Below are 17,279 nucleotides of genomic sequence, written 5' to 3' on the forward strand. Positions count from 1 at the left end.
CCCACGGGTAACTACCACTATAAGGTGATGTCATTCGGTTTAAAAAATGTGGGTTCTACTTACCAAAGGATGATGATGAGGATGTTTGAACCACAGCTGGGAAGAAATATTGAGATTTATATAGATGACATGGTGGTGAAGAGCAAAGTGATGACCGAGCACGTGAAGGACCTAGAAAGCACCTTTGAAGTTCTTAGGAAGTACAAGCTACGCTTGAATGCTGCTAAGTGCTCGTTTGGTGTGGGGTCAGGCAAGTTTCTGGGATATATGGTGACTCATAGGGGAATTAAGGTCAACCCTGATTAGATAAGGGCCATCAATGAGTTGCAAGCTCCTCAAAATCCCAAGGAGGTTCAAAAACTGATAGGGATGACCGCAGCCCTAAATCGATTTATCTCTCGATCAGTGGATAGGTGTCGACCCTTCTTTTCCCTGATTAATAGGTGGAAAGGGTTCAAGTGGACAGAAGAGTGTGCTATGGCCTTCCAACAGTTGAAAGATTATCTAACTCGACCACCAATCATGTCCAGCCCTAAGCCCGACGAGGTCTTGTTTGCGTATATCGTTGTAGCTACCCATGCTGTAAGCTTGGTACTGATCCGAGTAGATGGCGGTGTGTAGAAATCCGTTTATTGTGTAAGCAAGTCGCTGCATGAAGCCGAGGTCCGTTATTTACCGTTGGAAAATGTTATTTTGGCAGTGGTGCTCGGTACACGAAAGCTCCCGCATTATTTCCAAGCCCATACAGTCGTCGTTCTCACCCAGCTTTCGCTCAGGGCTATACTCCAAAGTACAGACTACACTAGAAGAATTGCAAAATGGGGGACGATCCTAGGGGCTTTTGATATCAAGTATATGCTACGCACCTCGATCAAGGGCCAGGTGCTTGCTGATTTGGTAGCCGAGTTCACGGAGCCCTGATTAGAAGAAGTAAAGCTAACATTAGACATAGATGAAAAATCGGTTGGTATGATCTCCCAACAAGGCCCTTCCCATTGGGAGGCGTACGTGGATGGTGCTGCAAACCAGAGAGGCTTTAGAGTGGGGCTAGTGCTGATATCCCCCGAAGGAGTCATTATTGAAAAAGCATTAAGGCTGGGCTTCTCGGCAACAAATAATGAGGCAGAATACGAAGCCCTATTGATGGGGATGAGTATGGTCCAAAAGATGGGGGGAAAGGCAGTAAAGTTATTCTCGGATTCAAGGCTGATTGTGGGTCAAGTACAGGGGGAGTTTGATGCAAAGGATGAAAGAATGCAGGGATACTTGAGCCGAGTTAAACATCTGCAATCAGGGTTCAAATCTTTCAGCTTGCTGCATATTCCTAGGAATAGTAACTCACACGCTGACTCCTTGGCCACTCTAGCCACCTCTTCGACACAAGATTTGCTGAGAGTTATCCTCGTCGAGGACTTGCATAAACCTACCGAAGTAGGAAAAGAAGTAGTTCAAGTATATCAGGTCAGGTTGGACCCAGTTGGATGGACCCTTTAGTTAAGTTTCTAAAGGAAGATATCTTGCCTGAAGAGAAGGGAGAAGCCGATAAAATTCGGAGGAAAGCAGCCAGGTTCTGGTTGTCTGAAGATCAGAAACTATACAAACGTTCCTATTCAGGACCGTACTTGTTGTGTATGCATCCTGAAAGGGCTGAGCTGTTATTAGAGGAGCTGCATGAAGGAATCTGTGGAAGCCACACTAGAGGTAGATCCTTGGCTCACCGAGCCATCACTTAAGGTTATTGGTGGCTAAACATGCAAAAAGAAGCCCTGGACTATGTTAAAAAATGTGATCAGTGTCAGCGATTTGCCCCACACATTCATCAGCCGGGGGGACTCTCAACCCGCTATCCAGCCCATGGCCTTTTGCCCAATGGGGCTTGGATATCGTGGGACCATTCCCTAAGGCTGTAGGAAATAAGAAATATTTTCTGGTCGGCACTGACTACTTCACCAAGTAGGTCGAAGTAGAACCTCTTGCCAACATTCAAGACGTAGACGTGCAAAGGTTTGTGTGGAAGAGTATAGTTACTCGATTTGGAGTCTCATGTATTCTCATCTCGGACAATGGCTTGCAGTTTGATAGCAAAACATTTAGGAGTTATTGTAGCGAACTGGGGATCATGAATAGGTACTCCACCCCAGCTTATCCCCAGGGTAATGGCCAGGCCGAAGCTATCAACAAGGTCATTGTGAATGGCTTGAAAAAGAGATTAGATGACGCGAAGGGTAAATGGGTAGAAGAATTGCCACATGTGCTTTGGGCTTACAGAACTACTCCACGCAGGTCTACTGGAGAGACTCCCTTCTCAATGACCTACGGGGCTAAAGCTGTCATACCTTTGGAAACTGGGTTCCCAACGCTGAGAACTAAGTCATTTAGTCCGACGGGTAACAATGAACAGCTAGAGAAGAGTTTGGACCTAATTGATGAAAGGAGAGAATATGCAATGGTCCGACTAGCGCATTAGCAACAAAAGCTTAGACAGGGCTACGACGCCAACGTAAGGCTCAGACCTCTGGAACCTGGTGATCTGGTACTAAGAAAGGTGGTTGGCACTGCAAAGAACCCAGCTTGGGGAAAATTAGGGCCTAATTGGGAAGGACCATATCGTATTACTTCAGGAGCTGGCATCGGGGGCATATTTCCTTGAAGACCTGGACAACCATGTGATACCACGCCCATGGAATGTAAATAACCTCAAAAGGTATTATTATTAATCAAACTTTTCTTTTAATCAGCATATCGATCCGCTACGATTTCTTTAAGTGTTTAAACTTAAATCCATTCATGCCTGTAGTCCTCGGACCAGATGATATGGGTTAGTTAGCACTTTGTCGCTTTTTCTTTAAGTGTTTAAACTTAAATCCATTGATACCTGTAGTCCTCGGACCAGATGATATGGGTTAGTTAGCACATTGTCGCTTTTTCTTTAAGTGTTTAAACTTAAATTCATTGATGCCTGTAGTCCTCGGACCAGATGATATGGGTTAGTTAACACTCCGTTACGATTTCTTTAAGTGTTTGAACTTAAACCCATTCATACTTGTAGTCCTCGGATCAGATGATATGGATTAGTTAACACTCTGCTACGATTTCTTTAAATGTTTAAACTTAAATCCATTCATGCCTGTAGTCCTCGGACCAGATGATATGGGTTAGTTAACACTCCGCTACGATTTCTTTAAGTGTTTAAACTTAAATCCATTCATGCCTGTAGTCCTCGGACCAGATGATATGGGTTAGTTAACACTCCGCTACGATTTCTTTAAGTGTTTGAACTTAAACCCATTCATGCCTGTAGTCCTCGGACCAGATGATTTGGGTTGGTTGGCACCCCCTTACGGTTTTCCTAAGCGTTACAACTTAAGCTCGTTCATAGCTTATTAGTAAGTTTTATACTAGCGGTTTCTCTTAATACTAACTTTTGCTTACATCTTCTGCATGATATGATGAATGAGTTTGGCTATATTATTATCTCAATTAAAAGTAACAGTCATGTGCAGCAATAACGAGTCATAAAGAATGTAACAGGAGGCACAAGAAATAAAAGCAAAAGGGTCTTCATTAATCAAAAGGGAAACAAGTTTACAAAATCCTCACCAAACAAAAAATATATAGTAAACACAAAATGAGAGGCCCCTAAGTCCCTAGGCTTTCCACTGCGTGACCGAGGAGTCAACAGCTTAGTCTTTGGACTCTAGGAGGGTCTTCTTCTTCTCTATCAAAGCTTTGCCTTCATCCTGAGGAGCTTCAACAGGCACGTTAGACCGACCAGATTCCTTTGCAACCTCGAGGCTATCTGGGAGGAGTTGGCAGATTGTGGGTTGCTCCGAAGCCTCAAGAAGCTGTGTAGGAGGAGAAGGATTAGACCCTGGGAGCACTTGGATTTCAGGATCATAATAAACGCTCTCAGGTAACCTCAGGTTGGAATCGAGGGGGACTCCAGCTACGTCCAATGCCTTTTGCCAAGTTACATCACAGTAATCTCGGGCAACTGTGGCAAATTGCTCTGTAAGCTGGTTCCCGACCTCTTCTACCCCCAGCTGGTAGGCTGCCTTCCTCTCAGCCTCAACTGCCTCCTTTGCTAGCCTAGCATTCTCCTCAACTACTCGGGCGCTCTCTCTGGCTTTTTGGAGTTCAGCCTTGAAACCCTTCACTAGCTCCCTTTCGGTCGCCAAGTTGATCTTTGACATGCGCAATTGTTTGCGCTGCTCCTCGGCCTGGGTCTCGGTGGTTTGAAGGCCGGCATTGAAGTTATCCCTCTGCCTGGTCACGACTTTAAGCTGCTCGGACGTGCAAGCATACTCCTCCTTCAGCTGGCCAAGAGCTTTCTCCGCCTCGGATTGAGACTGGGCTGCTGCTTGGGCCTCAAGGTAGGACTTTTTGTTCCATTCCTCGGCCACATAGATTTGCTGAGTAATCTGCATGACAACATTTTCAGTATAAGGTGAAGAAAGGAAGCAAAGCAAATTGAAAACAGAACCCGAATTAAGAGAGTGAGTCCATTTACCATGGTCATTTCCCTCTTAAGGGATAAGAAGAGCTCTGCTAGTTAAAACGCCTGTAGGACTCCATATCATGAGGGAGGAGGAGTGGCTGCTGCAGGGCCTCAGCAACATATCATGCCCTTCCCCTATCATAATTCCTGAGGGATGTATCCCAAGGAATGGAGGCGCCATCCAGCTCTAGCCTTGGGGACCAGATGCGAGGTCCCCCTCCTTGGCGGACCTCAGCCCCGAGGACCTCGTCTCGGCTTTCAGTGGAAGAGGCCCTTTTTCCTCGAGGATCTCTCACCGTATTCTGTTGTTTGTTTGTTTTTGGTGGCACCCCCTGCTCCCTCTCCTCAGGTTTGAGGGGCCTCTTCTTCTGCAGATTTGGCATGAGCTTCAAGCCGACGTCAGGAACCTGAGGAGGCACTGGAGGCAGGGTCACTGTTGGTTGAGAGGTCCCAGCGCCCTTCTGCTCGGTCTTTTGGCCCCTATTCTTCATCAGACGTTTCAAATCCGCCATGTCTTCGTCCGAAGAGTCGTCGGGGAGGGCAGTTACCAAAAATGGGTGGACACTGGACTACCTGTCACCTTTTTTCTCAATGTCCGAGACCTCTACCACTTGATTTGCCCCTGAAGCTTCCCCCTCGAAGTGGAACTTGTCTATTTGTTCTTCTAGTGAGGACGTGGAGGAACTAACCTTTTCACCCTCAACCTTTGGTCCGAGGGGAACTTGCTGGAGTGGCTGGACGAGAGGAGGTATACCCTGAGGGTTTGGGTGTGGTACAGGTGGAAGCTTGTGCGGTGCCAAAAAACCTTAAACACAACGTCAATACGGTTGAGACATTTGTCTCCTTGGATTATCGTGTTGCCGACCGGTTGGAAGTCTTTTAGCTTCGCTTTGTACCCTAGGATGAGGGGAGCCAATCGGAGTTGTCCATCCTCGCTTACAAAGATCTCGGACCGTAGCAAAAAGTTAAGCGCGGCGAAGTTAGTGAGGCTGAGCTGAGGAGAGATGTTTCTTTTATCTGTCACAAGTCAGCAGAGCTTTGTTAGAAACTGGAAAGTAGCAACACAAGAAAAATCAAAAACTGTTAAAAAACGAAGATCCTGAGCCTATGGTTAGTGTGCCTAAGTCTAATGTGTCCCACCTGGCTCTCCTGGCTTGGTTGGACAGTGAGGGCCGTCATGCCACGCGCCCGAGATGATCACATAGTCATCCTTCATCCTTTTATTGGATTTGGGAAGGCAGAAAATGAGCCTAACAATGTCGGACCGGGATTTTAAATAATATCCTGCCCCTTGCTGGCTGTGGAACTCATACATGTGCACCACATCGAGCCAAGTGAGTTTCAATCCTAGGTGACGGTTAAGGTCCTCAATCGCTCCTAAGATCCTAAACATATTAGGCGCACATTGCCAAGGGGTAATCCTATGGTTTCGAAGGTAGCTAATGGTGATAGGGCCCATAGGAATTGTCATTCCCCCTTCTAGGAAGGCAATGACAGGAATCACGACTTCCGCCGTTTTTCGATCAGTTAGTATCTTCTCGGAGGGCAATACCTCACACCCACGTTTGGAGGTATGCGAATTGTGGCCCTAAACTTCTCCAACTGGGCAGGGCTATCTACCAAATACTCGAGTTTTCCCATCACTCCTCAACGGAAAAGTGGAGGTATGATGCAGCAGTGAGGAAACGGTCGCTCAAAGGGGAAAAAGGATAGCCGAAGAGAAAACTGAAGGATTGAGATGATAGAAACTTACAGGAACTGAACTAGACCCCGGTCTCTAAACTCGCAGAAGGATTCTTGAAAACTCTGGGAAGGATTGAAATCGGCGATTGGTAGAGCTCGGAGCGTTTGTGTGCTTGTTCTTGTGGAATGATCTGAAAGTTGCAAAATAAGGAAGAAATGTCTACCTCTGAGATTTTATACGAGGTCAAACGAAGGGGCAGAAGTTATTTCGCCAAAATCCCGAGGAAGAACCCCGTCCGTTGGATCAATAGCCCACCGTTGGATGCAAAGGACAAGGCGCCCCCTGGATTAATTAATGTAGCGCTTCGGGAATACGGAAAACAACGGCAGCAATGATGGAGCGCGCGCATCTATACCTACACACGTGCCAGGCCGAATTTTTGTCTGTTTTCAAGCTTTTACCCCGTGATAAGTCAAAATCTCATTTTTTTTTCTTCGGATGCGAGGGAAAAATTAAGATTTTGAGGGGCTATTGTGGGGGGAAAAAACCCAGAGCTATTTAATGGGCCTGGGACACCCTGTTAAGGACTATTATATTTCCGAGGAGCAATAGGTGGTTGGGGCGGCCCATCTGAAGCATGAAGCCCAGAAGTAAAGGGGGAGTACCGTCTGAAGAGGTCACTACTGGTCCGAAGACGTCTTACTCCTCGGCCACAAATAGCCTTGATCAAACAAACGTGTGGAATGTCCGAATAATCTTCTTAACAATCCCAATGATAATGATAAGTTCTGGGTGGATCCGGAGATGATCAGAACTAAAAAATATCTAAAGGAAAAGTTGCTACCACCGTATTTGTTGCACTGCAACAGCTTTTCTGGCCGCATTTAGGTGGAGAAGACCCCTGAACAGTGTAACCTCGGCTACCGCCACTCACAAAGAACTAAAGTAGACACATGACGTGACATGCACTTGAGTAGATACGCAGATGAAGAACAGGTGGACGATGGAGATGATAGAAGAGGTTGCTATATAAAGAAGAAGGGTCCATGATAATAAGGGACGGAGGAGAGAGAAAAAGAAAAAGAAAGAAAAGCTTTACTGTAACTCTGAATGTTGTAATCACTGTTCACTTAATAAAACATCTCTTCGGACATTCATTCATGGAGTTGTTCAGGCATTATTTCATGTTATCATCACTCCAATTAACCTAGCCAACCATTGTTTACTTCATAACCGGCCTAGCTCTTTCGCCCACTCTCTACAAATTTATTGTCCTGAGTTCGCTGGGCCTTCAACCCATACCTTTTGGGCTTGGGCTACAAAAACTGACCCTACAATTGTAATTTTTACATTATAATAATAAAAATAATAATAATAATTTATAGGTATGATGTGGTAAATTTTATATTATTTAATGAGTACAAATAAATCTATTTCTTACATATTATGTAACAATGGTATAATAATCAATTTATATAAATTACATTTTTCATCCTTCCTTTTTTTCTCTCCAACCAAACAAAAGAGTTTTCTACCCTCCCACTTTTCCACCCCTCCAACCAAACACACAAGAGGGAAAAACAAATATTTTCTATCCTCTCACTTTTTCATCGTCTCACAATTTTCCATCCTCTCACTTTTTCACTCCTCCAACCAAACAGACCATTAATCACATATGGTACTCAAGTGATGAAGAATGAAGGAAACCATTCCACCAAGAAAGTGACGATCCACACGACACGACTAATATGGACACGATTAAAGTTGTTAATCTCCAAACATCATTGAATATCAGTCCTCAACTTCAATGGAAGTTCAATGAATTGAATATGATCATGATTGAGGCCTTAGAGAGACTTCAAGCAAATGGTTAAGGCTTAACGGGTTCGTGTCATATTCAAGTTAACACAATTAACTCGTTTAATAAACACGTCGTGTTCGGGTCCAATCTAGGGAACCCGATTGATTATTTGTGATATATAAGATATACTTTAGTTTTGAATGATTATTTGTGATGTAGTTATTCGTTAATTCTAAATTTTATATTAAAAAAATCTATTTGTTTTGTTTTTCATAGTTTAGAACTTTAGATCAATTGGGTTAAGGACAATATTTGGCTACAAACTTAAATATAGCCTAAGGATACAATTTCACTAAATATCTTTATATTGTATGTGAATATTGACAAATCTACCGTTGGATTATATTATCTTTTTATGCCCTCCATGCTTGCAAAATTTACAAGATATCAAAAATCAATAGCTATGTCATCAATAAATTGTTTAAATTACAAGTTTTTATAATATAAAATAATGCCAAAAAAAAAAAAAAAGCTTATAGATCATATAATAAATAGAATTTGATTGGCACAAAATTTGACAAGTGTGTTAAGAGCGTAAAGAATATGCAATTTAACGATTAGATCTTCAAAATATGTAGCAATGTTAATTTTTTAAAAGGAAATTGTTGCCTTAGGCTACAACTAAATTTGTAGCCAAACTTTGTCCTTGGGTTAATACTAAAATTTGTTTTGTTTTTTAGTTTTCTTTTTTTTGATAAAACATGATAAATAGGTCGACACGACTGACCAGTTTTTTTTTTTTTTTTTAAAGAATCGATTGACCCGTTTAATAAACATATCGTGTTATGGTTTAGAAATTCTGACCCGTTTAATAAATGTGTTGGGTTAGTGTCAACCCATATAGTCGAATACTCATGAGTTGATACGACATGAACTCGACAGTCGACACACAAACTTGAATTAGCACCCCCAATTATAGATGCTATTCAAAACCTTATTGATTGACAAGTAATTTCTCGACCATCATCAGCCCTTTTTATTTGTTCATTTTTTTATTGCATTTTGTCCCTCTTTTTTTTTTTTTCCAGACGGTCTCTCTCTTGGCGAACTTGTCACTATTTGATGTAAATATTGACAAAACCAGTAACCAATTGAGATCTTGACGCCCATTTGCCATAAATCTTAGCAAAATTGGTTGTGGATCTCTGTTTCAACGTTATTGAGTTTTATGGTCGCTAACTTGAATTGGTTGTGTTGACGAGTGAGATGACTCACAGTTGCTTGCTGGGTGATTGATATGCTTCTTCTTGTTGTTGTTTGTGCTTTTTTTTGGAAAAATTGGTTGGTGATGAAATAGCCAAAGAAAAATTGCTTTTGGATTTTTTTTAATTAAACAAGCTTTCATATTTTTATATTCTCAAATATGATTTTAAATAAAATTTTCCAAACACATTTTAGTTTTAAAACATTTTAAAATAGAATCTTGATTTCCATCTCAAAAGCACAAAAGACCAGATTGAATTATTTTACAAATTTTAAAAATTTGAATTGCTTCTTTGAAATTAATGGGACCTAGGCACTGTTTGTTTATTTGTAAAATATTTTCTGAAAACATTTTCAACAGATTGCTACCTCATAGTCATTGTTGGTGCCTCTTAGTGGTGTAGCATCGCCTCCCAGCTGCCATTGGCTCTGCCGACCACTATAAGCCCACCTCTCCACTAAGCACGACAAAAATGGGCTACTGTGATTAAAGATGACAACTTTGCCCTGCCTATCCCACTCTGTCTCGTGTGGGTTTTCTCCGCACTCTCGGACGAGGTGAGGATGGATTTAGGCCCGTCTCCATACTGCCCCGCCTCACACTATTAATGTTAAAGACTTAATTTGTATTACTAAGTACTCAAATGCATTGATATTATAAATTTTTGTTTTTATTGTGATATTTTCTTATTAAACACTTAGAATAATAATATTCAGTCCTTACTAAAAATTAGTTTGATTTAATGTAATAAATTCAATTTGAATTTCAAGTATATCCATACTAACGAAATATTTATTAAGAAAAAAATGTAATAGATGTGGGATGAGGTGAGAAAAATTAATACGAAGTTGAATTTTACTGGGCATAATGGGGCCTCACAAATCCCTAAGGAACGGGGGTGAAGACCCCATCTTTTGGTCTCGCCTCGCCTCATTATCATCCCTAACTATGTCAATCATCTATGCGAGCAAGAAAGAGAGAAAATATGTTTTCCATTTTGGAAAACATTTTACCAAAATTTTTTGTTGTAAAATGTTTTACAAGTTTTTATATAGGTTTTTCAAGTCAGGTAAGTTATAATTTCAATCTGTAACATCCATTTTATGCTAATTACTCTTATTATCAAGATGAGACAATAATCAATTTTTAATATAGGCGGAATTTGAACCTTAAACTTATTATTCAATGATAAAAACCTTTACAAATTACGTTAATTGGAACCCATAAATTTAATCATATTTTACTGCAAAACAAACATTAGGAGAATATAGGCAAACAAATGAAACATTTTACAGTACTTGCCCTAGACAATGAAGTGCATGGTGCTAAAAAAAGAAAAAAGAAAAAAAAGAAGAAGAAGGTGCAGCACAGTGGGGATGAAGCTGACCACAGAGGATCCGGATTCCATAAAAATCTTAGCAAACATTTTAATAAGTAGCAGCCTAAACCCTTGTAGCTTTTGCTTCATCACTCGAAGAGGCCTTCTTCACTCCTGACCTCATTTCCTTGGTGTATTGCATGCCCCCAAAACCCCAAACCCTATCCTAAAACCCTAAAACAGCCTCCACTACCCAAACCCAAACCTACACACACTCTTCTCTCTTTCTTCCTCTGCAAATCACAAAGATGATGACAAGTATTGCATCAAGAAGGTGTTGTTCAGTACTCTCCAAACGCAACATCGCCGCCTTCGCTTCTTCTTCCTTCGCAACTAACAACAACAACAACCTTTCCTTTACCCTTCAAACCCAATACTTTCACCATTCATCAACCCCATCTTCCCACCCTGTCAATAATGGAGACACTGCATACCCATTTCTTTTTCCTAAAAACAGAGCCTTTCATTTCAAATCAGGGCCGTTGAATTTCAAGGCCTCCTCGCCTTCTCTCGCCGAGTACGCTGCCATAGCCGATTACGAATCCGAAGCCTCATCTTCGTCTTCGTCGCCTAAAGCCGATGAAGGGTTGGAGGTCGCTAAGCTTGGAATCGCTCAGGAGATTATCTCTGCTTTGGCCAAGAGGGGTATCACCAAGCTCTTCCCTATTCAGGTCTCTTTGGCTCTTACCCTTTATTTATTTTCACTTTTCCTCTTATGGGTTTCTCTTAATTTTCAGTAACAAGTAACAAAAATCATTTCTTTTTAATTTCAAAAAAAAAATTATGTCCTTGTTTGTGCGGCTAGTGATAATGGATACCCATTTCATAACTATAAACAAAATTTTTGATCTTGTTTTAGAACCTGTGTGCCTTGCCTTTGATAATGGGGTCTTTAAATTAATGAGTTTTTGTAGTGGTGAATTTTAGTGAAGTTTGGCCTTCAATGGCCTAGATTTTATGAGGGTTTTTTTTTTTTTGTTTTGTGTTGTTTTGACTCTGAAGCTTAAGACCTATGTTTTTGTTGTATAGTGTGTTTGTGCAATAAAATTTTTGGTTTACATCTCAAAAATGTTATTTATGGCTAGATATTTTGCTTGAAAATGTGATTTATTCTGTGTAGAGGGCGGTGCTGGAACCAGCAATGCAAGGGCGTGACATGATCGGTCGTGCTAGAACAGGAACTGGCAAAACTCTTGCTTTTGGAATTCCCATTTTGGATAAAATCCTTAAGTTCAATGCCAAACATGGGTTTGTTTTATTTCTTCACTTGCTTCTCTTTGTGTGGTTGACCAGCGTGATCCAATTCCAATTGTTTCTTTCTTAACAATTTCATCATACAGGCGTGGAAAGTATCCTCTGGCCTTGGTTATGGCTCCAACTAGGGAACTTGCTCGCCAGGTCGAGAAGGAATTCGCCGAGTCTGCACCAGGCTTGGATACCATTTGTGTTTATGGTGGTACTCCAATCTCAAGCCAAATGAGACAGCTTGATTATGGTGTTGATGTTGCTGTTGGCACACCCGGTCGCATTATTGACCTTCTTAACAGAGGTGCTCTCAACTTATCAGAAGTTCAGTTTGTTGTTCTTGATGAAGCTGATCAGATGCTTCAAGTAGGCTTTCAGGAAGACGTTGAGAAAATCTTGGAGAGGTTGCCACAGCAACGTCAGACTCTGATGTTCTCCGCAACCATGCCAACTTGGATTAAACAGCTCACCCAAAATTATCTTAAAAAGCCACTAACCATTGATCTGGTGAGTACGCGTCATCGTTTTATTCAGTCATTACTCATTGGTTATGAGTTTTACAGAATGACTACTCTGTCACCACCTTAGACTTCTGTGTTGAAGGATCCGATTCTTTGCTTCTTATGTTTTTAACTTTTCTGTGAATTTGATTTGGTTGCAGTGGTTATTGTCAATATCATTATAGGAGTAGGAGTAGTAGGGATGGAAAAGAAAAGTCTCTTATTTTGTTTATTTCATAATGGTTTTTGTACTTGTTGCTGCAACCTTGAGGTTTGTATTTATGATAATATTATTTTTGAATCCAGTGCACTTATTGCTCAAGTGTTCTGTAGGTTGGAGATTCCGATCAAAAGTTGGCTGATGGAATTTCTTTATACTCAATTGCCTCGGATAGTTATGGAAAAGCCTCAATTATTGGCCCTCTGATAACAGTATGATTCCAAAACTTTTTTATTTTTTTCAATTTTTCTTTCTGTTTGATGTAATTATTTAATAACATTATTTATTTATCAAAATCTTATGAAGCTTCATTGTTTCTTGATGTAAGAGAAACTTTGTATGTATTCTTGTTCTATCGCTCTTTCAATATTGCTTCCATTCTCACCATCAGATTTGTTTGTCAGGAGCATGCAAAAGGAGGAAAGTCTATTGTTTTCACTCAAACAAAGCGTGATGCTGATCGATTGGCATATGCCATGGCAAAAAGCCTCAGATGTGAGGCTTTGCATGGTGATATCTCACAGGCTCAGAGGGAAAGAACACTTGCAGGTTTCCGAGAGGGGCATTTCAATGTTTTGGTTGCTACTGATGTTGCCTCTCGTGGGCTTGATATTCCTAATGTTGATCTGGTAGGACTATTCTCCACTTTTCTTTCTTATTTCCTATGCTATCTTTTGTTTTGTTTTTGTTTTGTTTTTTATTTTTTTTATTTTTTTATTTTTTTATTTTTTTTTTTGGTGATTATGAATTCTCCTTTGTTTGCAATCAACTAGTGTGTTTCTTAATTGACAACTGAAAATAGATTTATCTCCTACATGGTGTGTAATTGATGATGTTAAGCATGTGCTTCTATTCTTACATTTCTCAACGAAATTTGTTTTCCATGTTATACACCAAAATAACTTGGTGCAAAAACCAGAATTTCTAGTTTTCTAGTTGCTATCCATTTTCTGTATGCATTTTTATTTCTCCTGTTGCAGATTAAATATACAGTGATTTCTACTATACAAGACCATTTTGCAAGCAGTTGTGAAAGAACCTCTAGCTGTTGGGTTGACTGACTTTATGTGCCGGAGCTGTTTTTAATTTTATTTTTTAGGTTCCCGTCTATCCGATCAGTTAGTGAGATGTATTATTGTGAGATCAATGAGTAATCATACTCTCTCTCTCTCTCTATTATGTTATTAGCAATAAGGTCTATGGACTAAGTGTCTAGACACAACTCAGGGCGTTGCAGCCCTGCATACATATATTCTTGGTGATTATACTCATTCTGCCCTACCTGTTTATGGGGAGAGGAGATGTTTATTTAACAACGATTCTCTTTTGTTTCTCTGGATTCTCCAACCTGCTTTTCTAATTAGTGGATGTTTTGTTTGCATGTAATTGTTTTCTGGTGGTCCTATTCATTTTCTTGCTCAATATTTTAACTCAACTTTTGCTTAGGTAATACATTACGAGCTTCCCAACAATTCCGAGATATTTGTTCATCGGTCAGGGCGTACAGGTCGTGCTGGGAAGAAAGGAAGTGCTATCCTGATTTATACATCAGATCAGACAAGGGCTGTCAAAGTTATAGAGCGAGATGTAGGATGCAGATTTACTGAGGTCAAGATCCTTTGCCATTTGCATCTTCTTATTTGTTCTGAGTTTAAGATCTATTTGAAAGTTAGGCTGACGCAAAATTTTATATGCATTGATAATGAGATAGAATATAGGCTTGCTTTTAAGAATGCAATGCAAATCTCTGGTCAAACCATTGGGGTTGATATGCCTTAACTCAGAATCATACACACACTTGACATATATATATGTGTGTGTCTGCGTGTGTTGTATTGGTAAAGATAATGGGGAGGGGGAGGTGGGGTTTGATTTAATACAAGTTGAAGAGATTATACATGTTACAAGGTCCGTAAAAAAATGCATATCTGGTAGCGAAGCTGTGTTGTATGATTAGATTGACAAAAGTTAAAATCATCGAAAATATAGCTTGGACAGTATCGTGATAGGATGTTATGAATGATGTGAATTTGTTGGTTTACTCTGAACTAAAAATGAGCAGCAAACTAACTTTTTCATGATCATATATATGCATGTTCAAGTTCTACAAAATGCACTCATAAAAACAGTTATGGCTATGACTGCAATACTCAGCAGTAGAAAAATTTACCACGCTAACAAGTACGTGCCTTTTCTGCATATGACTCTAATCCTACTGCTGGTCTGTCCTACAGCCTTTAGATACAAAACAGAGATTTGCCATCTAAAATCTATAGTGTGGTTTTGATACTGATTTCCACCTACAAAATGTTCCGTGTTAGACTGACTTCTTGATTACTTGTTGATGATCAGCTACCTAAAATTGCTGCTACGGGTGGAAGCATGGACATGTTAGGTAGCATGGGTGGTGGTGGTGGTGGTCGATTTGGCATGAGAGATCGTCGGTCTGGTGATTCTGGTTTTGGCCGGTCAGGAGACTATGGGCGTCCTGGATTTGGTCGTAGTGGTGGTTATGGTGATTCTAGCTCTGGACGCTTTGGTGGCTCTGGCTCACGACAATCTGGTGGTTTTGGTGGCAATAGCACAAACCGACCTGGGAACCGTTCTGGTGGTTTTGGGGACTTTAGTGGTTCAGGTCGTTCTGGTGGTTTTGGGGACTTTGGTGGTTCAAGTCGTTCTAGTGGATTTGGCGACAGTCAATCAAGTCGAAACAGTGGTGGCTTTGGTGGTGGCTTTACTAGTCGTTTTGGCAGCTTTGGGGATGACAAAAGGTTGGAAGTTAATGTAGATTGTTCTAGTTTTGTTTTATTCTCTTGTTTTGTTTAAGTATTTTTATTTATTTATGGAGCAATAGCCAACAATAACACTCGAATGCTTGAAATTGCAGTTAAGGAAAGAAAAGGAGACAGCTCCCAGAAGGAAGAAGATTGCCAAGGGACAACGATTCAATTTGATTAATTGAGTTTCATGGAAGGGGCATGGCTTATAGGATTCTCCACCACAAGAAGTACTAATATTTCTAGTTACTCTTAAGACGTAGCGTCCAAGATATCTTCTTGTTTATATTAAAATTATATTCTTAAATGAAGAGAATAATCTTATGTTGGTAGTTGAGGCCCATGTAATTTATTCTGAAACAGTCTGTTTTCGTTCTTCTTTTTGTTCCCCCCCCCCCATTTTTCCCCCCCCCCCCCCCCCCCCCCTTCTCTATTTTCCTTTTTATCTTAGTACTCAAAATCTGAGTGTACTTCTTTCCTAGTTAATATTTAGATAAAATTATTAAGCATAGCAATGGTTGGAACATTGATTTCACTAAAACAAATAATCCTAGTTTGGATTGTAAAATGGTGTTTGATTCATTTTGAAATTGTTCTTTACAGATAACTGTAATGTGGGATGCAACAGGAAAAAAAGTGAGAAAAATCGACACGGTGGCAAGTTGATATTTGGAAAATTATTGCACGCCAATGGGTTTTATGAATCTCTTAACATTTAAAGACTGGTTGGCCTTTTTGGCAGTCGTGCCTGTACTAGTTGTTGTAATAAAAATAATGTCTCCTATTGTGATTAAATCTCTCATTCTATAGCTAACATTTATTTAACATTCTTAACAATCTGACCAAAGGTTTGAATCTGTATAGGGGAGGGAACAGAATCGATTCCTGTAAAGTCTGGAGGTAAGTTGTGAAAGTCTTTTTTTTTTTTTTTTTTTAAACTCACGTCTGCTCTCTAGATTGCCTACTTCTGAACATTTTATTGGATGCCAATATGTCATTAGCAAAAGGTTCTACTCAAGCTTTGATATTTTTATGGTTTTTACATTCCTTCCAAACTCCTACAAGTTACAATAGAGCAATTTAATTTTGGTCTACTTGCAATCCCTAAGAAGGGAAAAATGAAAGAGGTGGTAACTTGTACTTCGGCTCCCAAAATCATTCTCAAAACCAAGGCATGAACTTTTTCTCTAAACTGATTAACTGATACTATTTCATCTTTTACTCAAGTGGCTCCACTATTATATATTGAAGCAAAAGGCCAACTACAAGTACAACAGCTTGTTTGGCTTGGAATGGAATGGTTAGTAGAGAATCCTAATTCCGCTATATGTACTTGTACTTGTTTGGCTTGGAATGGAATGGTTAGTAGAGAATCTTAATTCCATTATATGTTCTTGTAAGCATTCCTCACAAAAATGAATAGTACTTATTCCTTTAATGAAATAAAGGTTAAATATCAATATTTTCATATCATGAAAATGACAAATAAAGTGGGAATGATATAGTAGTAAAATATCTCTTTACCTTTTATTCAGTCTTTTATGAACTCTGAAATACATTAGAGAAAATATACACCATTTATTTTTTATATAAAAAAAAATGATTTCATTCCATTTTTCTATAAACTTATAAACTTCCAGACATGATGAAAATAACATTTGGGAAACTGCAAACTATCATTCTTTCTATTATTTTAGCCAGTTGCTTGGGCACTGAGCATGACTACGATATTTGACACCAAAACTTCAAATTTTTGCTTCAACTAACTCCCAACCATGATTGATCAGCAAGACTGTTTCTTGAGATCCAATCTGAAACCTTGTGCAGAGAGAACCACTCTACTGCCAATAGATACCTCTTTCCTTTGATCTGATTGGTCCTAGGTTGAACATCTTGAGGTAAGGAATTTGAA

At 40.0% G+C, this 17,279-nt stretch overlaps 1 protein-coding gene across 1 annotated transcript; it reads left to right on the forward strand.

Annotated features, from left to right (window-relative positions):
• The first annotated feature begins 10,697 nt into the window (after nt 1–10,697).
• LOC112036204 (DEAD-box ATP-dependent RNA helicase 53, mitochondrial) lies at nt 10,698–15,742 on the forward strand. Its single transcript, XM_024069011.2, has 8 exons — nt 10,698–11,296; nt 11,746–11,873; nt 11,966–12,377; nt 12,704–12,802; nt 12,995–13,219; nt 14,037–14,198; nt 14,943–15,361; nt 15,478–15,742. The coding sequence occupies exons 1-8, from the start codon at nt 10,874–10,876 to the stop codon at nt 15,479–15,481; spliced, it is 1,872 nt and encodes a 623-aa protein (XP_023924779.1). The 5' UTR covers nt 10,698–10,873; the 3' UTR covers nt 15,482–15,742.
• Nucleotides 15,743–17,279: the final 1,537 nt, after the last annotated feature.

This window comes from Quercus suber, unplaced genomic scaffold (genome assembly GCF_002906115.3).
Source record: "Quercus suber isolate HL8 unplaced genomic scaffold, Cork oak 2.0 scaffold_207, whole genome shotgun sequence".
Classification (NCBI taxonomy): Eukaryota; Viridiplantae; Streptophyta; class Magnoliopsida; order Fagales; family Fagaceae; genus Quercus; species Quercus suber.